The 25,959-nt window shown below is 46.6% G+C and overlaps 1 protein-coding gene and 1 long non-coding RNA gene across 2 annotated transcripts; one reads left to right on the top strand and one right to left on the bottom strand.

Moving 5' to 3' along the window:
• Nucleotides 1-219: 219 nt before the first annotated feature.
• Nucleotides 220-25,089, bottom strand: RAB12 (RAB12, member RAS oncogene family). Its single transcript, XM_059041266.2, has 6 exons — nucleotides 24,600-25,089; nucleotides 12,000-12,060; nucleotides 5,028-5,166; nucleotides 3,285-3,374; nucleotides 2,569-2,673; nucleotides 220-1,408 (listed from the first exon to the last, which is right to left on the bottom strand). The coding sequence occupies exons 1-6, from the start codon at nucleotides 25,072-25,074 to the stop codon at nucleotides 1,295-1,297; spliced, it is 984 nt and encodes a 327-aa protein (XP_058897249.1). The 5' UTR covers nucleotides 25,075-25,089; the 3' UTR covers nucleotides 220-1,294.
• LOC136792621 (uncharacterized) lies at nucleotides 13,164-20,266 on the top strand. Its single transcript, XR_010836681.1, has 5 exons — nucleotides 13,164-13,326; nucleotides 17,301-17,458; nucleotides 18,299-18,342; nucleotides 18,494-18,592; nucleotides 18,942-20,266. It is a non-coding gene; the product is annotated as an uncharacterized lncRNA (long non-coding RNA).
• Nucleotides 25,090-25,959: the final 870 nt, after the last annotated feature.

The raw sequence follows: 25,959 nt of genomic DNA, 5'->3' as shown, positions 1-25,959 counted from the left end.
CCAGCTTTTGATTTTTTTGGATGTAGACCCAAGAGTGGAATTGCTGGGTGGTATTGTAGTTCTATGCTTAAAACTCTTGAGAAACCATCAAAATGTTTTCCATGGAGGAGGAGGCTGCATTTTTCTTATCTAAGACACAAAAGATTAAGATGTGGAGTTTTGGAAAAATATTGTCAAATACGTAATTTGTAACTGCACAAATAAGTGTGGCAACTCAACTGTCATTCATAAATACAAAATTTTATTTGAATTTCATTAGTGTAGAAAGACCACAATGCTTCTCATATCACAACACTCAAGACACGCCAAGTTATTCAAATACATAATGACTTATTTACCTTGACTAAACAGTGCAGTTTAAGAAAAGATATACCAAAGATAGAGTTCACAAATTCATTATCAGACCGGGCGGGGAAAAAAAAAAAGAACACAGTCCAGGCTTAATAGGAATAAGCTTCACCATCAAGGGGAGAAGTTTTATCATTACAAAGGTATATAGAATGTTTAGGCAAATCCATGTACGTTCTTTGATATAGTAAAATGTATCTCTTTAAAATTCCTTTAAACAAGATTTGTTTAGGACAGCAGTGTTCTTTTTAAATCTTCTATAGTTTCAAAAACAATTCTTTATTGAATCTTTGTAGTTCTTAAAAGCACAGGGTATGTCCATCAGGAAACCAGAGAGATTCGGGCCTCAGGACCAATTCAAGTCCTACTTTCTAACTAGTCATATTCTACCAGTAATACGTAATGTGAATAAATAACCTTCAAGACGGCTATGAATGGGCTTGCTTTGTGGGAAACACTCCAACACTTCAAAGATGCTACGGCTGGGAGAAATGTAAATAAAGAAAAAGCATTCAAGATCGCTTCCCCCCCACCCAAAAAAGGTCTTTAGTTTTACAAATTTTCTTTAAAACAGTAAGCAAAGCACCACGTTCTTTCTTCTTATCAGAATATCTCTGTCCTCATAATATAATTAACAAGGACAATTATTTATCTCAAGAAACATTATAGCTCTCATTTCTCCTGTTCTTCGTATTAGAAGTACTACGTTTCCCAGTGTACATACACTAGGCACCGGGATAATGCATGAAATATAATAATTTGGAGGGAAATATGTCATTTATAACCAAAACTTACCCAGGATTGCATATCTGCGTATTTACAAGTTAGTGTATAGCTCTGACTTGGATTACAAAGTGCGAAAGGAAATGGTCAAAATGATTGTAGTGCAGAATGGAACCTTTCCCCTCTCCAGGAATCGCTCCCACTTTGTCTCCAAAGTAGTGAATCAACAGCATCGGACGTGTGGTCTGGGTGGAGGCAGTTCTGGTGGGATCTCAGGCTCTGGTTGTAAGGAGAGGATGCTATTGGACAGCTCGTTCCTTAGCATGTCCAGAGGCATCTGAGGATAAAGAAAAAGACAAGTACATTTCAACCCAACAATGTATATGTAAAGATTACAAATTGTAGCATTATAGAAGACCAAAGTATTTTTTTTTTTTTTTTTTTTTTTTTTTTTTTGTGGTACGCGGGCCTCTCACTGCTGTGGCCTCTCCCGTTGCGGGGCACAGGCTCCGGACGCGCAGGCTCAGCGGCCATGGCTCACGGGCCCAGCCGCTCCGCGGCATGCGGGATCCTCCCGTACCGGGGCACGAACCCGTATCCCCTGCATCGGCAGGCGGATTCTCAACCACTGCGCCACCAGGGAAGCCCCAAAGTATTTTTTATAGAAAACTCTTCACTCATCAGGATTTAATTAGGCATGAAAATATTAAGCCAAAACCTAAGAAACAGGTTCAGGGAGCTTCAATCATCACACAAACGCTGTGCAGCCTATTTCACACCCTACAGCAGAAGAGAGCCGATGGACCTCATAAACATTTATTTTCACAGTCCAGTATAATGGAAACTTAACGTACCAAAAAATGAAAAAACAGTTCTGTGTTCTCCGGGGTTATACCATTACTAAAGAAAGAAGCACCTTCTCCTGGTAATTGTACAGACAGCCATCGTATTAGAAGCTTCTGAATTCCGTTTGAACCGAGTCGATCGTGTGTAACAGTAATACAAATACACTCAAAAATCTCACTAAGAAATCTTTGGAAGCCCAAAGATGCCTGAACAAAGTGCTGCTGTCCAGTGAAGCCATCTTCCTGCCACCTGACGCCACAAAAGGCCCCGGGACGGCCCCAGGCCCCGCCTGACAGCAGGGCCCCAAGGCGCGGCAAGACCTCCACTGTCTGTATCTAACTTAGTCGTCTGTGGGAAAACTCCGAGAGAGGAGCAAAAGTCAAATAACACAGCCCGCGGTCACACCCGCTCCCCAGACCACGTGTGAGGCTGAGCGAGGACTGGAACGTGGCACCAGGGACGTGGGGAACGGCTGCCATGGCAGCGAGCCGGCTCCTTGGGCCGGGTCCTCGCCCGCCTTGGTCTTCAGCCTGACGATGACCCCCGTCCTTCCCTTTCTACGTAAAAGTTTCCCAACCAAAAAACAGCAAAGGAAACGATGAACAGGTTTCAGATGAAACGCTTTCACGATGCACGATTCTCTCTTTTCACCTTTTTCAGGATGTCATCAACAAGCTTCAAGAATATTTCGTCCACGTTGAAGTTATCCTTGGCACTTGCTTCACAGAACCGCATCCCAGTTATCTGCTGTGCAAACTAAGAAAACAAGTTATTTTTCTCTGTGGGGATGCAACAGAATCTTATGTACAAGCACGGGGCCTGTGATGGGGGACGGACAGCTCTGGGGCTTTGGCTTTCAGGGAAGGGCTGGGACGAAAGGCCTGGAAAGTCCTGTTTACCCTCAAATGTAAAGTTCACAGTGTAGCCAATTTCCTACATGATAAGAAAACAACAAAACAAAATCTGTAAGGTGACGCCAAGTCAAACTACGTGCCCAAGTTTCTAAACTGTAGTGTATCTGACATTTAAAACATGAATATCACCGTTTCTCCACGGAAGGTCAGAGTGAGAGAGAAACCCCGAAAGCGATTATATAGTTTAAAAGAATATTTCTCTGTATAAGATGTCAGGTGAGATACTAAATAATGCAGGATACACTAATGTGTTTTTCTCCCCTCCATTTCAAAATGAATTTAAAGGAGCAGGAAGTTAACAAAAGCAAATGAATAAGAAGGATGCAACTGAGTGATTACTTTTTTAGAATTATGAAATAATTATAAAGTCATTTATTAAAAGGGAAAGCACACAGAGTGCTCACCGTACAGAGCGTGGGTGCTGAGACCCCCTCTCTGCCCCACTTTCCTCACCTTTTCACCTTGTTGTCTGCTGATTTCTCTGTCAGTTTCACAGTCCAACTTATTTCCAACTAAAAGAAGCTCTGCGTCTTCTGAAGCGTACTGTGGGATTGTAAAAGAAGCTGCATTTCAAAGACAGGCACATGACACACCGCGGGAAACAAACCAAGGCAACACATCTCACCCTTCCGACCACCTGCTTCGCGATCTCTGAGCATCTACTCTGTCCCGGGCAGGGTTCCTGCCGGGCTCACAGCAACGTGGCCACAGGCCTGACGGACCACAATGTTCTCAGCGTTTGACCCACGATTCCTAAGAATCTATCCTAGGGAAACGACTCAAAATATAGGCAAAGCTTTACACTTAGTTGAAAAAAATCCTGAAAATCCCACAAGGTAGGTGAAGAATGAAATAGAGTACACAAAAGAATGAAGCCATAAACAAAACAAAAGCTTCGGAAGAATATTAAGATGACACAGGAAGGCCCCTGTGACAGAATATATTTAGTTAAATAAGCAGGGTGTAAAACTAAACGGAGTAGGGACCCAATCTAGTTTTTCTGGATGACAGAACTAAAGATTTTTAAAATTTATGTTTGTGCTTTTCTTGGTTTTCTAAATTTTCTATAATGACAAGGTATCATTAATTTTATAATGACGAAAAGTTAAGCTCCGTTTCTAAGTTTAAAAAAAACCAGCAGCCCCTAACATGGAGGCCACTGCCTTCGGTTTCAACTCCATCCCTCGGTTCTGTGCTGTCAGCTGGCAGCGAGGGCGCCCCTGTCTGAGGTCCTTAGGAGCATATACTCCGCGGCTTCAGCAGGGGAGGACGTCACATCTGGAGACTCGCCATCCTAGAGCCCAGACCCGCCCTGGGTCCCGACGTCTCCGTGACCCTGGCAACCCTGGTCCCTAACACACTTTAAAGAGGCGCGCGTTGAAAATGCGCTTAGTGAGACCTGCAAAGGAACATTCTCCAACATCATCTAACAGATGGGTTTAATACAATTTGTACACAAAATCCCATTTATAATATACTAAGTGTGCTTGTTATACAAAGGAACTAAACATCAAATTACTGAATAAGGGGGAAAAAAAACTCTCAAAATGTGGCCACTGTTGACCACCACATCTCACCCTCAGCAGCTGTGTCGTCTACATGTGTATTTTGGGTCCCTGTTTCTCAGAGGGGAACCCACAGATTACATTATTCATACAGACTTGGGATGTCTCTATATAGTCAAGTGTGGTCCAAAGGATAAACTCTTCTTTAGTTCAAAGTGAGGAGGTGAAGGTCATCTCTCATTTGAGGGCAGAGGTCCCGTGGTGACCAAGGCCCTTGGCATCTCCCATGGGCACAGTGGAGATGGCTGTCCCTGGGAGGCTGTCACTCTGTGGACACTCACAAAGCAAGCATCCAAGTGAACTTTCTGCAGAAACAAGGAGTCCTGAATCTGATTCCACGATGCAGCCGGACAGTGTGCAATGAGCATGTCTGGGCTTTGAAGTCACAGAGCCCAGGTACCAGAATAAAAATCCTGGCTCTATTATTTATAAGGGGATCCTGGAGACATTTTAGTTCTTCTTTGCCTCATCTATGATGCAGGGCTATATACCTACTTTGAATGCTGTCATCTGGATTAAATGACATTCAGGATGGAAAAACATGCTGCATAAATGTTTCCCTTCTTCCTTTTGTAATGATTAACACCTACAAGCAAAGAGTTCACATCTGAGAGAGAAATGCAACACCTACCTTATCAATCATCTTCATCCATTTTGGCAAATCATCAAATGTCTCCTTCTTAGTGATATCATACACTAATATGATCCCCTTGGCACTTCTGTAATAAGCTGAGGTAATGCTGTTGAATCTCTCCTGACCTGCTGTGTCCCTAAGAAACAGCAGCAGAAATTAGTTTCTGAACAACAACATGAAGAGCCTCAGCCCAACTGTGAGTAACTCCTCACACATCTTTGCATATTCACTCTTAGTGGGGGTAGCTTTTCTGAGCTAGGTACAGCCAAACAAAATCATACGGAAGCCCCAGTTTCTTTCAAACCAAGATTTTGAAAAGAAGTAAATGCCGTGTATAATGGTAGAAAGTATAACACACCATAAACTAGGTGGTTATCAACAACGACAAAATGCATGGATGATAAAAGATTTAAGCCTAGAACTCTTTTAACTGAACTCGATGGTGAATATCTGATTTTGCTGATGGAGTCCCCACTAATGAAAAACGCTATAGAATTGGTCTTGTTATCTTCTTAATCCCTCCAGAGTAAGTGGTCAAAGGCAAAGGGAGAAGAGGTACCAAATAGCCTTGCAAATAACCAAGCTCATCACTCTCTGACTGCCACCCTGAAATCTAAAGCTTTATCTCCCCTCCAGGAAAAGTGGTCCGTTTCTACATGAAGATATATGCACACTAATAGTGCACAGAAGCTGGCTGAAACCCATTTTCTAAACCTAAAAAGCCAAGAAACTGCTTGAGAATCATCACAAATTTACAAAGGAGGCTCAACAGAGCAGACCTTCTGATCAGGAAAACAATCTTTAGTTTTTCCCGAAGAATCCTAACTCACGGCATACTCCCCGGGCCACGTGACACAGGTAGCTTGTGGCGGAGGAAGCGAAGGGGAGGTGGGGTACACAGAAAATGGGGTTCTCCCCTGCAAGGTGCCCACAGCCTCTCACAGGACAGCATGTGAGCTCCTGAAATGGGGAGATGGTGTGACACCTCTTCCCAACGCATTGGATGGGGTGAACCTGTGGGGCCGTGTCCCTAAAACACATACAGCAAAGGTGCTGTAACTTAGGGCTTTTTTGTTTGTTTGTTTTGCGGTATGTGGGCCTTTCACTGCTGTGGCCTCTCCCGTTGCGGAGCACAGGCTCTGGACGCGCAGGCTCAGCGGCCATGGCTCACGGGCCCAGCCGCTCCGCAGCATGTGGGATCCTCCTGGACTGGTGCACGAACCCGTGTCCCCTGCATCCGCAGGTGGATTCTCAACCACTGCGCCACCAGGGAAGCCCTAACTTACGGCTTTGATCAGATTAGACTTGCCACCAAATTAGCTCCGTTTAGTGATATGTCATTATGCCCAAACAAACAACGAAGCTCGCTGGCAAATTCATTTTCACATAAAGCAAGGCCACTTGCTTTGCTCCAGAGGCTGTAAGACTGCCCTGTGCCCTTGGCTGGAAGGCCCAGGACCTGAGGCTGGTCTGATTTGTCCACCAGGGTCCAGTGGGTGCCTGGCCCACTGCGGACCCTCGATCCACAGGTGTTGAACAAAAGGTTACATGGGTAAAATGCAGAAAGTGGACGCCACTTCAAGGCAAAACAAACTTTATTTTATTTTTTTAAGATTTTTTTTGATGTGGACCATTTTTAAAAGTCTTTTTTGAATTGGTTACAATATTGCTTCTGTTTTTTGTTTTGTTTTTTTGGCTGCGAGGCATGTGGGGTCTTAGCTCCTCCACCAGGGATTGAACCCTCACCCCCTGCACTGGAAGGCAAGGTCTTAACCACTGGACTGCCAGGGAAGTCCCCTGAACTTTATTTTTTGACCCAGAACTGCCCCAAAATTGGAACACTGAAAATGATGGGGACTGAATTCTTCAGGATTCCTAAAACCAACTTAGAGACACAAAAATGCATCTTCAAATCAGGTGAGAAGGAACTGATTTAGATACCATTCATTTATATAAGGAATCATTGAACAATTTTATTTCCAGGATCCTAGACATTTAGGGGCATAATTAATACTTTCAAACCAAAGAGTGAAATCTTTCAGACTGTGGTTTCTCTTCCTATCACAAGTGCTTGCTTGTTCAAGCTGGGATTTGATAAAACATTTCTCACTCATTTCTTTAAAAAGCAAAAATAACACACATTTTTCTACTCTGAAATCTGTGGTTAGCACATGATAGCCGCATCACAAATTTAAACAGCAATCAGACACAAGGTCTTCACTGAGCATTCTGGGAATTACGGACTTTCATGAATCTTTATGTTAAGTAGTTTTAACCTGACTTTTAGCTTAAATCAATTCTACATTCGTTTCTGTACATATTCACTGAATCAGGATCCAGAAATTGGGGGCTCAAGAACAGAGAAATTAGAAATAATACAAGTTTTTGAAAAATTATTTTGATTGTATTGTGGTAAGAACACTCAACATGAGATCTGCCCTCTGAAGGCAGACTTTTTCTGAGTGTACAATACAGCACTGTTACCTACAGGCACGACATGGGACAGCAGATCCCTAGGAGAAGTTCTAATAAAAACCCAACAATCGGGGCTTCCCTGGTGGCGCAGTGGTTGAGAGTCTGCCTGCCGATGCAGGGGACACGGGTTCGTGCCCCGGTCCGGGAAGATCCCACATGCCGCGGAGCGGCTGGGCCCGTGAGCCATGGCCGCTGAGCCTGCGCATCCAGAGCCTGTGCTCCGCAGTGGGAGAGGCCACAGCAGTGAGAGGCCCCTGTACTGCAAAAAAAAAACCACACCAAAACCCCCAAAAAACCAAAACCCAACAATCAAGGAATCAAGATAGTAACGGGTATTTCTGATACAGTTTCAAAAAACCCACTACATGAGTAGCTCACTTAGGGATCTTAGAAACACTGTGAAGTTAGCTGACTCTCTCGGCTTTAAGTCAGACACACAGAAAGAGGGCGGAGACCTTGAGAGGCAAACTCTGAGGCGACCTGTAACACAAATAAGTCCAAATATGGCTAGCTCACAAGACCCCAGAGAGGAGACATTAAGGCTATTCCTCTGACTCCGTCTCTTAGTGCCTGGTTCTCACTGCTTGAGGCAGAAAAGCGTCTTCCCTTGAGAGACTATTCCACATTTCCAAAATGTCTGGGTTGCAAAAGTTAAGTGTATATCAGCTACCTACGCTGAGCCAGTACCACAAAAATTCCACACTACTCTCCACTTTTCACACAGCTAGATGATAACACGATACCAATGCCTGGATCATGGTTTATCTACCTATGAAGATGCAGAATCCTAGTATTTCCTACCTTTATCTCAATGAACCTGAATTTTCACTGTAATGACCGAGAGCTGATTCCTACAGATTTACAGCTTATTACTGTCAGCCAAATCATCATTTATTACCGGTGGACTGTGATCTCATTATTATTTCTCTCTCTGCTTTTGGTACAAATTGAAAACTTCCTGCTATCCTGTTTCCACAGTTGGGTAATACAACCATGCTTTGAAAATTCAAAGACTGTCATTTTAAAAATTTAATATATCAGTTTAAATGACACAATTCTTAATTTGTAGGAACCAAAGTCAGTGTACGAAGCGTTCTACCTCTTCAAGCAGAGAATGAAAGGAAATAAACTTGATGTCAATGTAAGAATGCTGGTGAAGACCAAATTCCCTGACAGTGAGTACTGAACAGAACAAGAGGCCTTTAGATGAAGCATCTGAATTCTGTGTTTGCCTCAAGGTGGGAGGTTAATTTCTCAGCTTCAAGTCCATCTCAACACAACAGACCTAAGTCTCTGTGAATAATTTCCAGACAGCATGTGGATATAAATTCATGAAACTACATTCTGGTCGACAACTTATTTTAGCTATACTTACACCAAGTTCTATATACACACACTTGGAAACGCTTCAAGCAGAGATGGGAAAATGGTCCTTTTTCTAACAGATAATCAAGGGACTTAAAAATGTGGCAATGACATAAAGTGTGACCTAAAAATACGACAATGATATCTGCAGCTTTTGGTACCTTAAATCTTTAGGAAATCACACTGTAGTAAATAACACTTTCTTAGATTGGCTATATCCAGAAATCATCAAGAAAAAAATGCATGTCTTCTAACACGACCTCCTGGTGAAAACCGGCCAGCGGTGAAGCTTCCATGGATTGAGTCTAGCTCAGAGCACAGGGTCTCTGAAGAGCTCTTTCCAACACATCGGCTCCCCCTACACCCTCGACCGGGACAGAGTAAAGTGACGACAGCACACTCGGTACACAGTAGGTCACAACGGCCACAGCTTGAGGGCAGCTCCCAGGGCAGAAACAAGCCCCGTGTCCCTTTACCAGCTGGGCCGCGGCTCCAGTGCTTCCTTCCTACCTACGGGATCACAGTGATGGAAAGAAGGTTTTTCCTTCCTTTAAATAATATACTCCAGGAGATAAAAATCCTATTTCAGATAAGAATCCTATTTCAAGTATTAAGGGACTAGCAGGTAGCTGGCATCAGTATGTACATTATTCACTGGTGAAAACCCCTCTGGAAAAGACAAACTCTGCTTCCTCACTGAACCCTGGGACACTCCCTGTAGAAAACTGGCAGTCAGGGCTTCCCTGGTGGCACAGTGGTTGAGGGTCCGCCTGCCGATGCAGGGGATACGGGTTCGTGCCCCGGTCCGGGAAGATCCCACATGCCGCGGAGCGGCTGGGCCCGTGAGCCATGGCCGCTGAGCCTGTGCTCCACGACGGGAGAGGCCACAATAGTGAGAGGCCCACGTACTGCAAAAACAAAAAAAAACAAAAAAACTTCCGAGAATGAAGTGTGAAGGGTGAGGAGAGGCTGTGAGTCGGAGGAGAGGCTTTTACACCCCAGAGCCCAGTGGCGTCGGGGCATTCGTGCATCTCCCATAGCCGTGCAGTCACACTTTATCCGGCCCCAGTGGGATTCACAAGGTCGGGCCTCTTAGTTCAGATTCAGAGGAAGGCAGCTAGATTCCAGAAGAATCCAATGCCACCGGCACAGAAGGCCTGTAGTGAGCAGAGTTCCAGGGCACAGGACACCTGGACGTGAATACCTCTGTAAATCAGATTACTCCCGCCTGAGACGGAACCCAAGTATTAACACATCGCCTAGGACGTGCGTGCCTCTTTGGACAGGCGACAGTGTCATCACTGGGACACTGCTGCCACCTACTGTGCGTCACAAACGTTCTCACAACACCTGTGTCTCCTTTGTGAGGCAACTTCCCCACAGGTGCCTGGTACAGAGGTGGACATACCCCGAGAATCCTTTTTTTTTAAAAAAAAATTTTTTTATTTTTATTTATTTTTGGCTGTGTTGGGTCTTCATTGCTGCTCGCGGTCTTTCTCTAGTTGCAGTGAGCGGGGGCTGCTCTTCGTTGCGGTGCGCAGGCTTCTCATTGCGGTGGCTTCTCTTGTTGTGGAGCACGGGCTCTAGAGCGCAGGCTCCGTAGTGGTGGTGCACGGGCTTAGTTGCTCCGCGGCATGTGGGATCCTCCTGGACCAGGGATCAAACCCGTGTCCCCTGCGTTGGCAGGCAGATTCTCAACCACTGCGCCACCAGGGAAGCCTCCGAGAATCCTTTTAAAGATCATCTTTTTTAAAAAAATTTGGCCACGCCATGTGGCCTGTGGGGTCCTAGCTCCCCGACCAGGGATTGAACTGGTGTCCCCTGCAGTAGAAGCGCAGAGTCTTAACCACTGGACCTCCAGGGAAGTCCCTAAAGACTGTCTCTACCTTAAAGAGTGTACAGTTAGAAACAGCGGCTCATGTGAAAGGTACTCTGCTGCTATTTCCAGAATTCAAAACCTGGGCAGCAATGCACACACACAGCCTGCTGCCTTCCCAATCATGGGCTAACAGAGTAAGAAATACCCATTTTCTGTTACCAAGTATGTAGGCAGGACCATAAACATCTCATAGTCAAGCCCCAAACAAAAATACGAGAAACAAAAACACAAAACAGAAAAGCAACATTCCCCCACCCCAATCCTTCAAGCGGGTTAAACAGTCAGCAGTCACCAATGCAGACATTACCTGACGGCCGGCGAGCTCCTCCGCTGGTTCGGGGGCAGTGGCGTCCCGGACAGGGACACGGGTGAGGATGAGGCATGGCACTAACACGCAAGCGTTAGGTGATGATGGAGCCACCGACGCGGCAGCAATGAACGCGGATGAAAGCAACACACACACGGCGGACAAACACTCAGAGCTGAGGTCTACCTGCGGGAGGAGTTAGTGGCTGAGATGCTGCTGCGCGACCGTGTTAACAGCAAGGGCAACTCGGGACACCCCCGGCGGGGCCACTCCACTGCCGCTGCCCCTGGGCCCTCCTCCAGAGGGGCTCCGGGGGTCCCCGCGGGCGGCCAAGTGCTGAGCGGCCCGCACATGGCTGGTTTAGTCTCTCACACGCTCCTGATGTGCAGGGAGGGAGGGGGCTCTGGGCTCCCCTCCATGGGGCACGGAGGGCCTCAGGGCACACGGCTCCGGCAATGGAGCTGGAAGGGCATGCGTGTCCCGCGGTGGCCACCACGCGGTGCCGCCAGGGACACAGCCCGTGGGGGACTTGCCCAGGAGACCACGCAACTCCGGGGAGGAACACACTGGCCTTTCTCTGAATGCTCGCAAAGCAATGTTAAAAACATGCAGACGAGCGGCGGAGCCATCGTTTTAGTGATGACGGTTTTGTCAAATGATGTGAAACTAGAGTCTAAAGGCTCCAAACTAGTTGCCATAAGAGCCACATTCTTCTCCCCACAACTCCCGTGTGCAAAGGGGATCTGAGACAAGTGGACTCTTTCCTGAACTCTCCCTTGACAAGTGAACTCTCCCCTGAAGGGAGGTCTGTTCATTCCACTTGAATGTGAGCAAAGGAGCGGAGACACAGGAGCGACAGACCAGCTTGAACGGTTAATTGTATTAGACAAGCATGTGGACTGGTAAACACACGCGGCAGGACTGGGTGTAGATGCCCACTTACCAGATTTGTAACCTAATTTTCTTTCCTCTTAGCTCTACGGTTTTGATTTTAAAGTCAACACCTGTGAATAAAACAGACGAAGATGAAGCAAAAGCAATGTAATTCGTCAGAAAAATAATACTACTTGTACATTTTTATGCCATTATCAGAAAAACCAAAAAAACTGATCACACTAAATCCTAAAAGGAGAAAGCAGAAGTTTGCCAGTATGCGTGACAACCATCACTCTGTGCTTCCCGGCACAGCTGAAGAGCCAAGGTATGTTCGGTTTCACCCTGAGCTTGAGATGCAGCATTTGCTATTCATAATAGAGTTTATGACTACTCGAGATGTAGCATAAAAACCATTTAAAAATTACAACTAATCATTACATGAACAAATGAATGGCTTTATAAGCATGCTAGCTCGGGGAAAATTCTTACATGTTACACTGGAAACTCAATCTTGATTTCAAACAGCCTTAGTCTGAATTTAGAAATTATTGTATTAAATTGTTTAGCATTCGCAAAAGTGACTTTATTATATTGTCAATAGCGTGGAAGAGGAATTACTTTTTAAAAATTTACTCATACAACTTAATTTCAATTTTTATTTACTTTAACGGTAACAAGTAAACCATCATGAATCATCACCCATTTCCAATTCAGCCCTTAAAGCTTCAGATAATTTTTTAAACCAAATTTTCATCTGTGGATGTTACCTTATACACTTCTCACTTATAGAAAACTTCAAGATTTCAAAACAATATTTTTTACACAATTTTCACAACTAAGAAAAAATAAACCAAAGGGATGCCAGCTAAATTTGGGAACTGAAAACATAATCTCTACAGGAACTATATCGTGACTGCTTCATGGATCCAGGGTCCCGATTGCTGCCCGGTCTCTACCGGGGCGGGGCTGGGGGGGTGGGGCAGTGATGCAGCTCTTCAAAGTCAGATGATGTTCTTGAGGTGAAGCCCAAGGCATGTGGCTGACTTTTATAATTAGTAACACACTGCAGACACCAGTGCAACCAAAAGACATGTTTATAACCCTGGGTGGGACCAGGGTCTGTGCAACAAAGAAAAGTGGCAGGAATATAAAATGTCACAGCTGGAGAATAGGCTACTGCATCTTGGTTCTTAATCTCTCGCACCAGCCCTGATTTCAAAGGTCACAGCAAACGGTGGTTAAGCCAATTTCACTCGCAGTTCTGAAAAAGCTTTGCTTTTCCAAGTCAACTGACTCTCAGACAGCCTTGAAACAGGGAAACAGGAAGCATGTCTGTACACCACCAACATCCTCAAATAGAGACCAAGCAGAATCCCTCATGACTCAACCACAAGGTAAGAGCAGAGCCTAAGGTGATATTCTACAAGCCTGGAAACCAGCCTGGACCTATATGATACATTCTGATTTTAAAAAGGCACAACTCAGACAAAACCCTTTCTTCCTGATATTAGCATAAAATTGGGCCTTACCATGTTACTCTGTGATGGCAATTTACAAATCAAATTTACATATTCTGCCATGACTACTATTCTGTTTTACTTTTGTTTCTAGTTCCTTTTTTTTTTTTTAAATTTTACTTAAGGGAGCTGCAACTTGTTAAGACTTGTTGCAGTGCCAGCTACATTTTATTGAAAAGAACTGGCAGATGATACTCCTCTTGTGAGCTCTGCTTCACGTCAACTACAAGAATCTCTTGAAACAGCCAGCACAAACAATTTTTGTTTTGATTAGGCTGTTTTCTCTGCTAAGAACCTTTCTGAGCCTGAACATGTCAGACCTTTTTTTTCAACCAACTTGAACAACTTTCCAAGGCAGTCCTGCACTGTGGCTATTTTGTAACCACAAAGTTTAATGAGTAAAAATAAAAGGAAAGGGCATTAATATAGTCAAAATCAGGAATAAGTGGTAATGTTATCACCATGTGATTATAAATACACTACTAATTTCAATAGGAGAACATAGCAAAGATGAAAGAACAGCAAATAGGATTAAGAATCTGTTTAGCGGGCTTCCCTGGTGGCGCAGTGGTTGAGAGTCTGCCTGCCGATGCAGGGGACACGGGTTTGTGCCCCGGTCCAGGAGGATCCCACATGCCGCGGGGCAGCTGGGCCCGTGAGCCATGGCCGCTGGGCCTGCGCGTCCGGAGCCTGTGCTCCGCAACGGGAGAGGCCACGGCAGTGAGAGGCCCGCATACCGCAAAAAATTAAAAATAAATAAAAGTTAAAAAAATAAAAATAGACAGCACTAAGAGATATTTTTGACTTGATGTAAAAAGGCTTTTAAAAAATGTGTAGTTGTATACTTTAAGGATTTGTTTCTAAGCTATAAATTGGAATAAGTTTCCAACCATTACCAGCTAGCTACTTAGTGGCTATTAGATATGGTAAAGGAAATTTCATTTAAGAGAAAGGACTATTTTAATGATCTGTTTTCTTTTGTGCAATTTTAGATTTAGCCACTGAATATATTTCTGTTGTTGTTAGTGATGTCATTACTTACTAAAACTAGGTAGTTTTGGCTAAACAGATTCCTTTTTTTTTTTTAACGCGGGCCTCTCACTGTTGTGGCCTCCCCCGTTGCGGAGCACAGGCTCCGGACGCGCAGGCTCAGCGGCCATGGCTCACGGGCCCAGCCGCCCCGCAGCATGTGGGATCCTCCCGGACTGGGACACGAACCCGTGTCCCCTGCACTGGCAGGCGGACTCTCAACCACTACGCCAACTGGGAAGCCTTTTGCCTATTTTAACATTTACATGTCATAGAAATTATAAATGATCCTTAACAAAAGGTAACAAGTCACCAATAGCCTCAAATAGGGGATTAGTTTTGGGAAAAGTTAGCACAGAGACTCCTGACTGAGCAGGGCTGCCCAGGACCAATGTTTATAAACAAATAAGAGACAAAAAAAAGTGGCAACTTTTGTTGAAAACCAAGTTTCCAATGGCATCAATTCTTTTTTTTTTTTTTTGGCTGCACTGCGTGGCATGTGGGATGTCCGTTCCCGACCAGGGATCGAGCCCCCGCCCCCTGTGTTGGAAGTGAGGAGTCTGAACCACTGGACCGCCAGGAAAGTCCCCTCCTACAGCGTCTTAAGCAACAGGGGAAGCAGCCAGCCTACCACTCCACCAGGTGGTGGAGACAGTCCTGCCCCTAAAGAGCTGAGTCATCCAGACCTAAATCAACAGCCCAGGCACTTGGCAAAGTGCCTTCCTCTGCTCTTCTCTCTCGGAGACCCTCCCTTTCTGCACAGGAACCTTTTCGGTCCTAGGTGCTTCCCATTGGAGCCTCCCGATGGCCCCGTGCCTTACCCGCGTTCCTCATCCACGTTACCAGTTCTGCCCCCTCCAGCCCTGAGCCATGGCTCCGTTGGTCTCCCCCATGTGACAGGAGCAGGTGCCTTCTGAGCACAGTCACCTTTGGCTCCCTGGAGCCTAGAACACTGCCTGGCCCACCACAGCGACCGAGTAAACCTGGTGAATGGAAACCTGCCCCTCTTCTCCATCAAAGGCTGGGTGGGTAAGGAGAAATGCTGACTCTTCTTGGAAGTAAGAGGAAATTCAGTATTGATGATGAAACACACACACACACACACACACACTTACACCGCAGGAAGGAAGGGCGGATGTTCTGTCCTGAGTGCGCCTGGTGGCCAGAGTGGTGGGGTTCAGGGTGCCTAGCTCACACACATCACCCTGGAAATGGAGCATTTCATTTCTTCTACACTTCCTGTTACTGACGGTAAAACCTTAGAGGATGGTCAGTCTTAATACGTCCAGATCCTCTCCCTACACATGCCCCTCCCAGGGGATTATTACGGTATCAGTTTACTCAGTCACATAGACAGGAAATGGTCCGCCAAGAGAATGTCCTGCCGCGTGACAGGGGCCTACCCTTCTTTAAGCTTAACCAATGTATGAAGCCTTCCTAAAAATATTTTGATCAGAAAGGTCACAGGGCTGTAATCCCTCTGTCAATGGGTGTAGGTATGTATTCTAGTCAAGTCGGCTTGATCTTAATTTCCTTTAGTAGCAATGAGAGTGGGCATCTGTCAGACCCCCTGTGACTGACATGCAGCATGTGGGCTCCTTCAGAGCCCAGCGAGCCAGGCACTACTATACTCATCTTACAGAGGCCAAGGTCATTTGCTTGAAAGTCATTATCACTTCTGCCAGGTGAGGGGCAGAGCCTAGATTCAAAATTATAACACTGCCCACAACCAAAGGTTAACATAAAAGTCAGATGCCTGGAAACAAAGAAAAGTGCGAAATCTGCAAATGGCCCAGAGTCACCGTTAAAGAACTGTTAAAGGGCTGTTAAAGAACAAACATTAACCTTGCACTGTCATCTTTGCATTTATCCTTCATAAATCTCAGCAAGAGCATAAAGAATTGTCGTACTTGGTGCTGACAGGATTTCTAAGTTCCCTTGAAGGCAAAACATTTACCAAAAAAATTACCGTGTTTTGCTGGGGTATAAAAAGTTACAAAAATGAAAATAGCAAAAATAAACAGAAGCTTCTTTCTTCACATTCCCTTCCAGCAAATAGCAAAATAAAAGCAAAAATAACACGGTGGCCCATGCCTGCGATGACAGCTGAGTGTTCCTCCTCCTCTTGCACACCCCGCCCCCAACAACAAGGACCTGCAGTTGGCACCAGACTACGATTCTAGTTTACTTAACATGTTCAGGAGGTTGAAGGATTTCACAGACTCTGAAATAAGTCTCCATTCAAGCAGTGGTTACGACGTTACCGTCAATTTATAATAACTATCTTAGGTGCACACACTGGCTTTTCTTCCAAGGACATCTATCCTTGACAGTGTCACCCAACCCTGGACTTAATATTTCTACTGAAGGAGAGGATTCCCAGCATTTCCACTGAGTTGACAGTGAGAAAATAAACTAGGAAATGTGTCAAGGTCACACAGACATAAAATAAACAGACACAAATTTAACATTAGGAAACCCTCTCATGAACATGAGGCCAGCCTTCTGCCTGACCACCACCTTTCGGGGGGAGCACCCGATAAACGGCAGGCAATGCAGACCACCTTCCCGTAGTACTGACCCCAGGAGGCCCCCGAACCTCTGAAACCCTATTGTTTAATATTATGGGGGTCTTTTCCTAAGCCGAGTTATGAGAATTCAACGAAACAGAAACTATGTTACTGTAACTGTAAAATACTTTGATCATCTCAGAAGCAGGTACTATAAAAACAGTTTAAATGACTGCGTATCATTAAAAAATGCTCTCAGGTCTGAGGATATTAAATGTCCACCTCGAGTCTAACAAGACCTGCCCCTCTCAGTCCAGACTGGATGGCCTGCACCTCAGCAAAGACCACCCACCATCCCTGACCCGGACACATGCAGGAGATGGCCCTGCACTTGGCTGGAACAGACATGGACACACATGAACTTCAACCGGCAAGGAGAGGGGAGTCTGAGGTCACACACTCCAGAGGAGGTGAGTGTTCGTTGTCATGAAAGTTTCATGGGCATGGACGTGCTCCCCTTGCAGACAAAGAACAATGTCTCCTGGGTTTACTGCATACAGTAACTCATTGCAGGGATCTTCTTGATGCTTTTATAGGTAGATACAGCCAGCTGGTACCTTGCCCAAGGTCAACAGGTGGGTAAGTGTGAGAGCAAATATTTGAACCCAGACAGTCTGGCGCCTCCCAGCTCTCTGCACAGCCTCACCTGAAGGCAAGAATGGAAGCAACTACTGGGAGGGAGCTGTAAACATGTTTTTAACGTCAAAAAAGGAATTCTGCGTTGCTAGGGAAGGGACTGGCCGGCTCAAACTGTTCCCACACCAGCAGGCCTGGCTCTACCCTCTGGCTACACACAGACCCCGGCTGAAAAGCATGGAGTCATTTCAACCTCCTGGCCACCAGAGGAAGAGGATGTCGATGGGGGAGGAAGATCTGGAAAAGAAACCCCCCCAGATAATCAAATGGCAGATCAGTAACATTTTCTACACTTGCTAAATACTAAGTTTACCACTGATCAGATGGGCCCATAAAATATGCAAGGAAATTCAAAGGGCCTTTCTACTTTACCCAGGTCCTGTGGCTTACATTTTGACACTTCATGCTCACCTATATGTATTTCAGTATGCACCCTTAAAGGATAACAATTATTTTCTGGAGTGCTGCAGAGTTTTTGCATCTGCAGTATAATTTAGGAGGATAAGGGAACATCTATAGTTGCCTTTTCTGGTCCAGGTACATACGCTATTTTGTTCCTGTAGCACCAGACAGGAACAGAGTGTGAGTTCTGTCTATTTTTTCTTTTCATGAAGGAGGAAACTGAAGTTAAGGTGCCGCCTAAAGACAGTGACAGCTTGTGAGTAGAGCTGGAACTTAAATCCAGCACTGCCTGCCCACCCCTCACCCCCGCCCCCTGCCCCTGCCGGGAGCTTAGAGAATGACAGGAGTGGCCAAGGAGACAGTCCAGTGTCTTAAATGAAAAATCAAAAGTGAAAGTTTGGTTGCAGGTGCGTGATTGTGTAGCAGGCCTAGCTTCTGCTTCCATTACGCTGGAACAACTAGGAGACTTGCGTTCACCGGCAACTCCCATCACCAGCCTGCCGGAGGTGGGTCTGTAAGTTGTGGTTTGGTTTTGTAAACTAAGAAGGCCTTATGTCAGTACTAGACACCAAACAGAGGAGGCTGTCAGATTTGGGGGGGAAAGGTTTCCTGCCGCATACAATGTTCTGTTAAGCCTGTGTTGTATTTTCTGGTTTTAAAGTTCAAGGGTTAAAAAAAAAAAAAATCCCATCCAATTAAGGGCACTATTTTAGGCTTACAGTTCTGGCTTTCCGAATCCTTTCTGAATGTCAAAGCTGTGCAATTAAAGGACAAAAGGAGAAGAATCCCCTTCCTCCTCGGTTGAAGTGTAGCTTTTTACATCCTCCCTAACATTTTTCTCACGGCCATCTTCAGGACTCACTTCCCCTTCTGAAAAGGACAAGTCAGGTGAGCAGGTGTGCTTCCTGCACCATGAAATGGCCTGCAGAATGGAGTCTTACAGAAATACGAGCAGCCTCTCATGAAAGACCTGCTGAGACTAGTGTACAAAACTATGCCTTCTTTACAAAATGAAGCAAATGCTTCATAAGAACGATGTTTCTGGCATGCAAGGCTGGAGAATAATTTGGCCCTATCAGCTCTCGAAGGAACCCAGGCTGCCTTCTAAAGCTAGTCCACAGACCCTGGGCCGATGGCTCCACAGAGCCCGTAGCTGCAGGACAGGCAACCGTGAAGAATCTGGATCCCGATCATCGAGCATAAGCAGAACTAGCTTCTGCAGTGTGAGTGCACGACACTGAAAGAAAGGCTGAATGCACATAAGCCAGGTCTTTAAATAGATTTGTATTCAACCTCAACAACCGGGATCGCCAACTTTCCACACTTATTTTGAAAGATAGCTACTTTATTTCCACAAATGCGCTCCGCACAAGCCTATCAGCGTGCCCTGAGTGCATTAAATAAGCCAAATCACACATTGCACAGCATATGCTGGCATAGAAACTGACCGTTCCTCTTCCACTCCCTTCTCCCTGAGTCATCTTGTTACATCATCCTGGCAGGGGAGGGGCTGACACTGAGAGCTTCAGCGTCTGGGCTTCGGCAGTGGGAATTCAGACGACTCTCCCTAACTCCCTCGTGAGTGAAACACTGGGGCAGCTCAGCCATGGCTGCGAAGACTGCACACAATCACAGAAAAGCAACACAAAACACACAGCTTATAATTTTAATCCAGTATGAAACGATCATTCTGGGTTTCTGAACAAAAATCTGTGACCTAAATTTCCAGAATAAAGCACAAGCACTCGATTTCCCTTGACAGCAGTTCCACTGCTTGTGGGCAAAGCGGACCAGACCCCGATGGCCTGCATCTCATCCATCTCGGCCCATCCACAGACAGCCAGTTCCGCACAGGATTTACATCCACCTGCTCCTTGGACCTCTCGATTCCGCTTCCGGCTCTACTGCTGGCCCTGATGAACCAGTCACCTGCACCTAGAGGTTTCCCCGCCCTGGGAACAGGCTTCCCGAGCGCACATGGGACCCTTAGAGATGCGCTCTGAGAACAGAGACCACGGCACGTGACTGAGTGGGAACAGCGCTTCCAGCAAGTGCTATCAACCCTCTAAGACCACTTACTCTCAGGGGCCAGGCTGTGAAGTTTAAAGCATGGATGCAAAATGAGAAAAATGAAGACAGAGTAGTGAGGTTCTCAAACTGAATTCAAAAGAACTTTTAAATTCTGATATTCTGTCTTCCCTAATTTTTTTGGTCTACCGCATGTTAAGTCTTTTTTTTTTTTTTTTTTTTTTTAAAGTTGGTGGTAGTGGATTGTTAAAAAATGTCCTTACATGGCAAGGTAAAAGAAATGGCAATCCTATGTTGGCCTCCGGCACTTTGAAAGAAACTTTATTGCCCAGGAAATGAGAATTCTGGTCCAAATCGTCTTACTCCTCCTTTTCCTCGATTTAAATATATTTTAATAAATATGTAAAAGGCTTAAGATATTTGAATAATTGAATATTTAAATAAGAAATGCAATTTTCAGAGCAGTATCTTAATATCCAGAGGAAAGTGACAAATGATAGGGGCATAGTTAAAGAAAGTCAATGTCAATGATACCATAGATCGATGACATCACTACCTTCACAGGGCTCTCAGGGGGACCAAATTAGGCAAGCAGGAAAGGGTTTCATGGTGTCTGATTCTGAACTATCCAAATTTTCAGAATAAAGTGAATTTAAATCTCAAAGTAAGCTAAGGAACAGACAGATAGAAGGAACTCACTTGCAGCCCTGGCCCTGACCACTTGCTGACCGCTGGGCCACTGTGGATGAGTTGTCTACCCTCTGGGACTTTGCTTCCTCCTCTGTAAAATGGGGAAACTTTCAGGACTGTTGTGAGGTTTAGAAAGAGTATACTCTTGCTGGTACACAGTACACGTTCAAGAAATGTAGCTACCACTAACAGACCGTAAACTTTTACACGCAAAGACAATAAATTACTTCTCCAAAGTCACAAACTAGTTCATGCCAAAGCTTATATCAAGAGCCCAGGTTTCTAGAATGATTTTCTAGAAATTTAATGCTGCTGGGTGAGTGGAGGCAGGGGCTGCCTGGTAAAAATATTTAGATCCAAACAAACTTAACAGTTAGCTTCCAATAGTTAAAAAACAAAGGTTGACACATACATAATTTTATGAGTTTTTTTTTTTTAGAGACTTGTGAATTTCTACAGCCAACTAGTTTTTTTTCCATTTTTCAAACTTCAAAAAGCTATTCCTGAGGCTTTTAAAGCCCCTGTTAAACCATGCCAGCCATATCAGACTAAGTAACTCAATTCCACAAACACAAAATCCCATTTGAAAGTAATACTCCACCTAGACAATTTCCATTAAATAGGCCAATTATTTATTTATTTATTTATTTTTGGCTGCGTTGGGTCTTCAGTTGCTGTGCACACACAGGCTTTCTCTAGTTGTGGTTAGTGGGGGATACTCTTTGCTGTGGTGTGCGGGCTTCTCATTGCAGTGGCTCCTCTTGCTGCGGACCACAGGCTTGAGGGCCCTGCGGGCTTCAGTAGTTGTGGCACGTGGGCTCAGCAGTTGTGGCTCACAGGCTCAGCAGTTATGGCTTGCGGGCTCCAGAGCGCAGGCTCAATAGTTGTGGCGCATGGGCTTAGTTGCTCCGTGGCATGTGGGATCTTCTTGGACTGGGGCTCGAACCCATGTCCCCTACCTTGGCAGGAGGATTCTTAACCACTGTGCCACCAGGGAAGTCCCAATATGTCAATTATTAAAAACAGTCTTCTCAGTTTCATACTCTGGTGAGTTCTGTGTGTCTTGTAAACCAAATCAACTTCTGATTTGATTAATAATACAACAACAAAACAATCATTTTGTTCATTTGTAACTTTACAAAATAGGTTTATTATCTCAAATCCCTCAGGATTTCTGCTACGATCTTTTACAGAAAGTCCAGTGAGTCTGACTCACTGGAGATGCGTGCTTCCAGCCTGAGGTTGGCTGAGCCATCACTGGAGCGACCCTCCTGGGTCAGCACCTGTGCAGGGCTGCGGGGCGCATGGTCTTTTCCAGACTCTGCCAGCCGGACAGGGTGAGGGCAAGGGGCCCCGCAGAGCAGAATCTGCAGAGCTGACTGTGCTCCGTGGACACGAAACTCAACAATTGGCCTCAGAAGGACCCTATAAGCCACCTGCGGGAGGCATTCAGGTGAGGCAACTCCAACTGTACAGCACACCCAGCGCCACATTTAAATGCACTTTTCTAAAGGAACGCGGGGAATGAACTTCATCTCTATAGCATTCCAGTGCAGAGGAAGCCCCCCACTGCAGCTCTCATCCCACCCCAACTGGGGGGGGCTTCCTCCACGCTCCCCAGCCTGTACACATCTCTACATTGCCCTCATCACCCTGGGGCATCCCGAGCCCCACGGCTCTGAGCCACATCTTGACAGACACTTTGTCCTCTTCACTCAAGCCCCCGTGGGTAGCACAGCACCAGCACATAGTAGGTGCTCAATAAGTGATCTGATAAGTGGAAGGGAAAAGCAGCTCACAGGCAGAGACTGAAGGGGGGTTAGTTAACTTTCTTAAAGTGTTCTCACACTCTGGGTCAGACCAGAAGTTAGCATCTTTCTCTGAACTTCCCACAACTAATAAACACTTATCAAGCCAAGTACTACAGGCTATGTATGGAGGAAACAAACATGAGCAAGACAAAGTCCAAGTTCACAAGGAACTCCACAACAGCAGTGGTGTGGGGAGGCATGTGCATTTATGTTTGTTTGTTAAGGGGACAGAGAAACCGACTGCCTGGTCCCCTCGCCTCCCGGTTTCCTCCCGGTCCCTTTCCGATTCCCAAATACTGGATGCAACCCTGCCAGGGCTGTACCCAGAGGCCTTTATGGCTCCTGCTGCTACAGGAGAAGGTGCACACTCCATGGCCTGGCAGCCAAGGTCCTGAGGCATTCATTCCCGATGTCCCCTAATGATTCCTTCCCAGATTGTGTGGGTGTTGCTCCACTGTGGCCCCAGCTTAAAAAACCCCTCCTCACGTCTCCTCTGCCCAGTTCTAAGCACACCTGTGCTCATCCCCCATCTCGCCCTCCAGCCACCCAAGCCCTGTTATCCACCCATTATTCCTGTGCTAGTTTCTCTTCACCTAGTACAGCTATGTTACTCTTCATTTTTAAGTGTGGAGCCATAAAAGATGGATAACTCTGAATTGCTTTTAGTTCTATTTTACTTATGCCAGGTACTAAAATAACAGTATAAACCCTTGTTGGATGGTTTAATAACTCCCTGTACTTTATATGATCCAAGATTGGATGTTTGAACCAGGTCTAAGGTACGCTACTGAACTTTAATATCATGACTCCAAGGCCAAGATCTTAAAAACACACAGGGTACAGACAGCTCAAATATGTCCAAAATGATCTATTATAAAAAAAAAAAGCATGAAGGGAAACACATTCTCACAAACAAAACAAAAAGACAATACAAAAACTAGGAGGTCAGTCTTCCAATAAGACATTTTAAATGTAGCAGTGTTTTGTTACATGACAACTTAAAGCCAGTTCATCTTCAAATTGTATCACCTTGGAACTACCACTGGTTACAATACTAAATATTTGTACAAGTGTGTGGAATGATACTTTTAATTCTGAATTTCATATTTACATACCATTTATTCACTGTTTCTTGGACCTCCCCTAGGGGAATCCCTCGCTATTACTGAAGGTGACTGATCTTCCTTGCGAAGAACTATCTCATCTGCGGGGTTCCCCTACCTTTGACAGCTTTTAAGGGGTTTTCCATTGAAGCAGCTGTTACCGACTGCGACCTGACAGACCTCAACGCCAAGGCCTGTACATGTGACTTCATCAGAAAACTTCCCCGCAGTTTCAATTTTACAACCTGAGGACACGATACTTCCTGACCCGGTTGGTCCTGTAGTTACTTCGCTATACTTCACGTACCAGGCGGTGCCGGAGGCCTCCTCCCCACTTTCGAAGCCCCGGGGGGTTATCTGAGGTCACGGACAAACACAGCTGAAGTGCTTCTGCCCCGCATTTACAGTTAAAAGAAGAAACTTAGTGTAGAGTTAGTTTGCATATTCCCCGGAGATCCTCCACAGGGAATTTAAAACGTCATTATTTCAGCGCAACATAAAAGTGAGTTCAAAATTAGAAACTAAGCCGGGTTGACAATGGAAATACCCCTACTCCTAGGACGGCAAAGTTAGGGCATCAAAATTCACCAGACATGACGCACTCTGGCCTTCTAGCCAGGGCACAGCTCGAGTCCACCACGCTGCCCACCCGCCCCCCACCTGTCACCACCTTTTTCCTAGCAACGAGTGGGCGGGGGGTTTCCGGGGAGAGATGCTCCGGGCTGGACAGGCCCCGCGCATCACCCGGCCTCGTGACGGCGCAGGGCGGGGGCGCAGGACGACTCTGCGTGGGGACGGGGGTCTCCGCCCGGCGCGGGGCAGAGGAGGCAGGGGCTCCCTGGGGCCGACCCCGAATGCACGGCCCGGCCAGCCAGCCTTACCCACGGTGGACTTGCAGGCCTCGCAGAAGGTGTCGTCGGTAAAGCGCTCCATCAGGCTGGTCTTGCCCACGCCGCGGGAGCCGATGATGATGACCTGCAGCTTGAAGTCGGCCGGCCTGGGGGGCTGCTTCCTCCGCCGGGACTGGCCGCCGGACAGCGCCGGGGAGCCCGCGCCCAGGCCGCCGCCGCCCGCGGGCCGCCTCTGCAGCGCGGCGCCCGGATCCATGCACGCATGCGGCCCCCGCCGCCCGCCGCGCGCCCCGGGCCCCCGCGCTCCCTCGGCCTCCGCCGCGCGCCGCGGGTCGGCCCCGGGTTGGGCGAGCGCGCGCTCGAGCGGCCCCGGCGGCCCGCGGGCTCCGCGCTGCAGCTGGGCCGCCGGCCGGCCCCCCGCGCCCGTTTCTGCTCCGCCGCCGCCGCTGCCGCCACCAGGGGAAGAGGAAGGAAAGCAGCTACTCCGCAGCAGCGGCAGCAGCATCCCGGGCGAGGCGGGGCGACGGCGCAGGCGCGGCTGGCGGGGAGGGGGGGCGGGGCGGGGCGCGGGGCTGCCGGGAGCGCGCCCCCTGCTGGCGGGAGGACCGCCCGCCCGCGCGCCTCCCCCTTGTGTTCTCGCCCCCTCTGTTCTGCCTGCCTCCACTACCCTCTCTTCCCTGCCCTTTATTTCTGCGGCTTTCACCTTCCCTTCTCCTCCATCCCCATCCCCCCTTTCCTTTTCCCCCCTCCTGTCCCTGCCGTCATTGAGCAGAGCCCCAAACACCAGGCCAGTGTGTTAGCTGTCTCCCCCCTAACCTGTTGAACTCTGAGATATTCCCCAAATCACTGCCACAAACTCGCACTGTCACCGGGCGCTGAAAGTCCCTGGCCGGCCCCTGCCTCGACCCCCGCCCCCAGGGAGTCCCGTGCAGACCCGCCCTCGCTCAGGCTCAGACCCCACCTACCCCGCTTGGGAAGGAGACTGATCACCTCTGTCTTACATTTTCCATAGGAAACTCGCGAAATAAGTTATTTTTAGCCCTGATTTCTGCCTAATTCAAAGTGCAGAAGTTTTCATTCCGTTTAACTTTTAAAATAAATAAATAGGCTGCTCCTTTGGGGAAGCGAGTGAGTTCAGATTCAAATAGTAAGAAACTCCAAGATTGACACTCCAAAAGTTTAGGAATTGTGGACTCGGGCAGGGTGTTTTGCCATTTCTATTTGAAAGGATTTAAGCATACAGAAAACCACTGCTCTGACTCCTTGCCAGGGATTTGTTTAGCAAATTCCTCAGCGTGAACTTGAGCACCTCAGAACACAGGGTTCTAAACACGATAGGAGCTGGCACATTTGCCAAGACTGATCAGGTAACCCACAAAATTTCAGCTTT

This window comes from Kogia breviceps, chromosome 15 (genome assembly GCF_026419965.1).
Source record: "Kogia breviceps isolate mKogBre1 chromosome 15, mKogBre1 haplotype 1, whole genome shotgun sequence".
Taxonomy (NCBI): Eukaryota; Metazoa; Chordata; class Mammalia; order Artiodactyla; family Physeteridae; genus Kogia; species Kogia breviceps.
The sequence above is the reverse complement of the archived record's forward strand: the minus strand, read 5'-3'. Positions and strand labels throughout refer to the sequence as shown.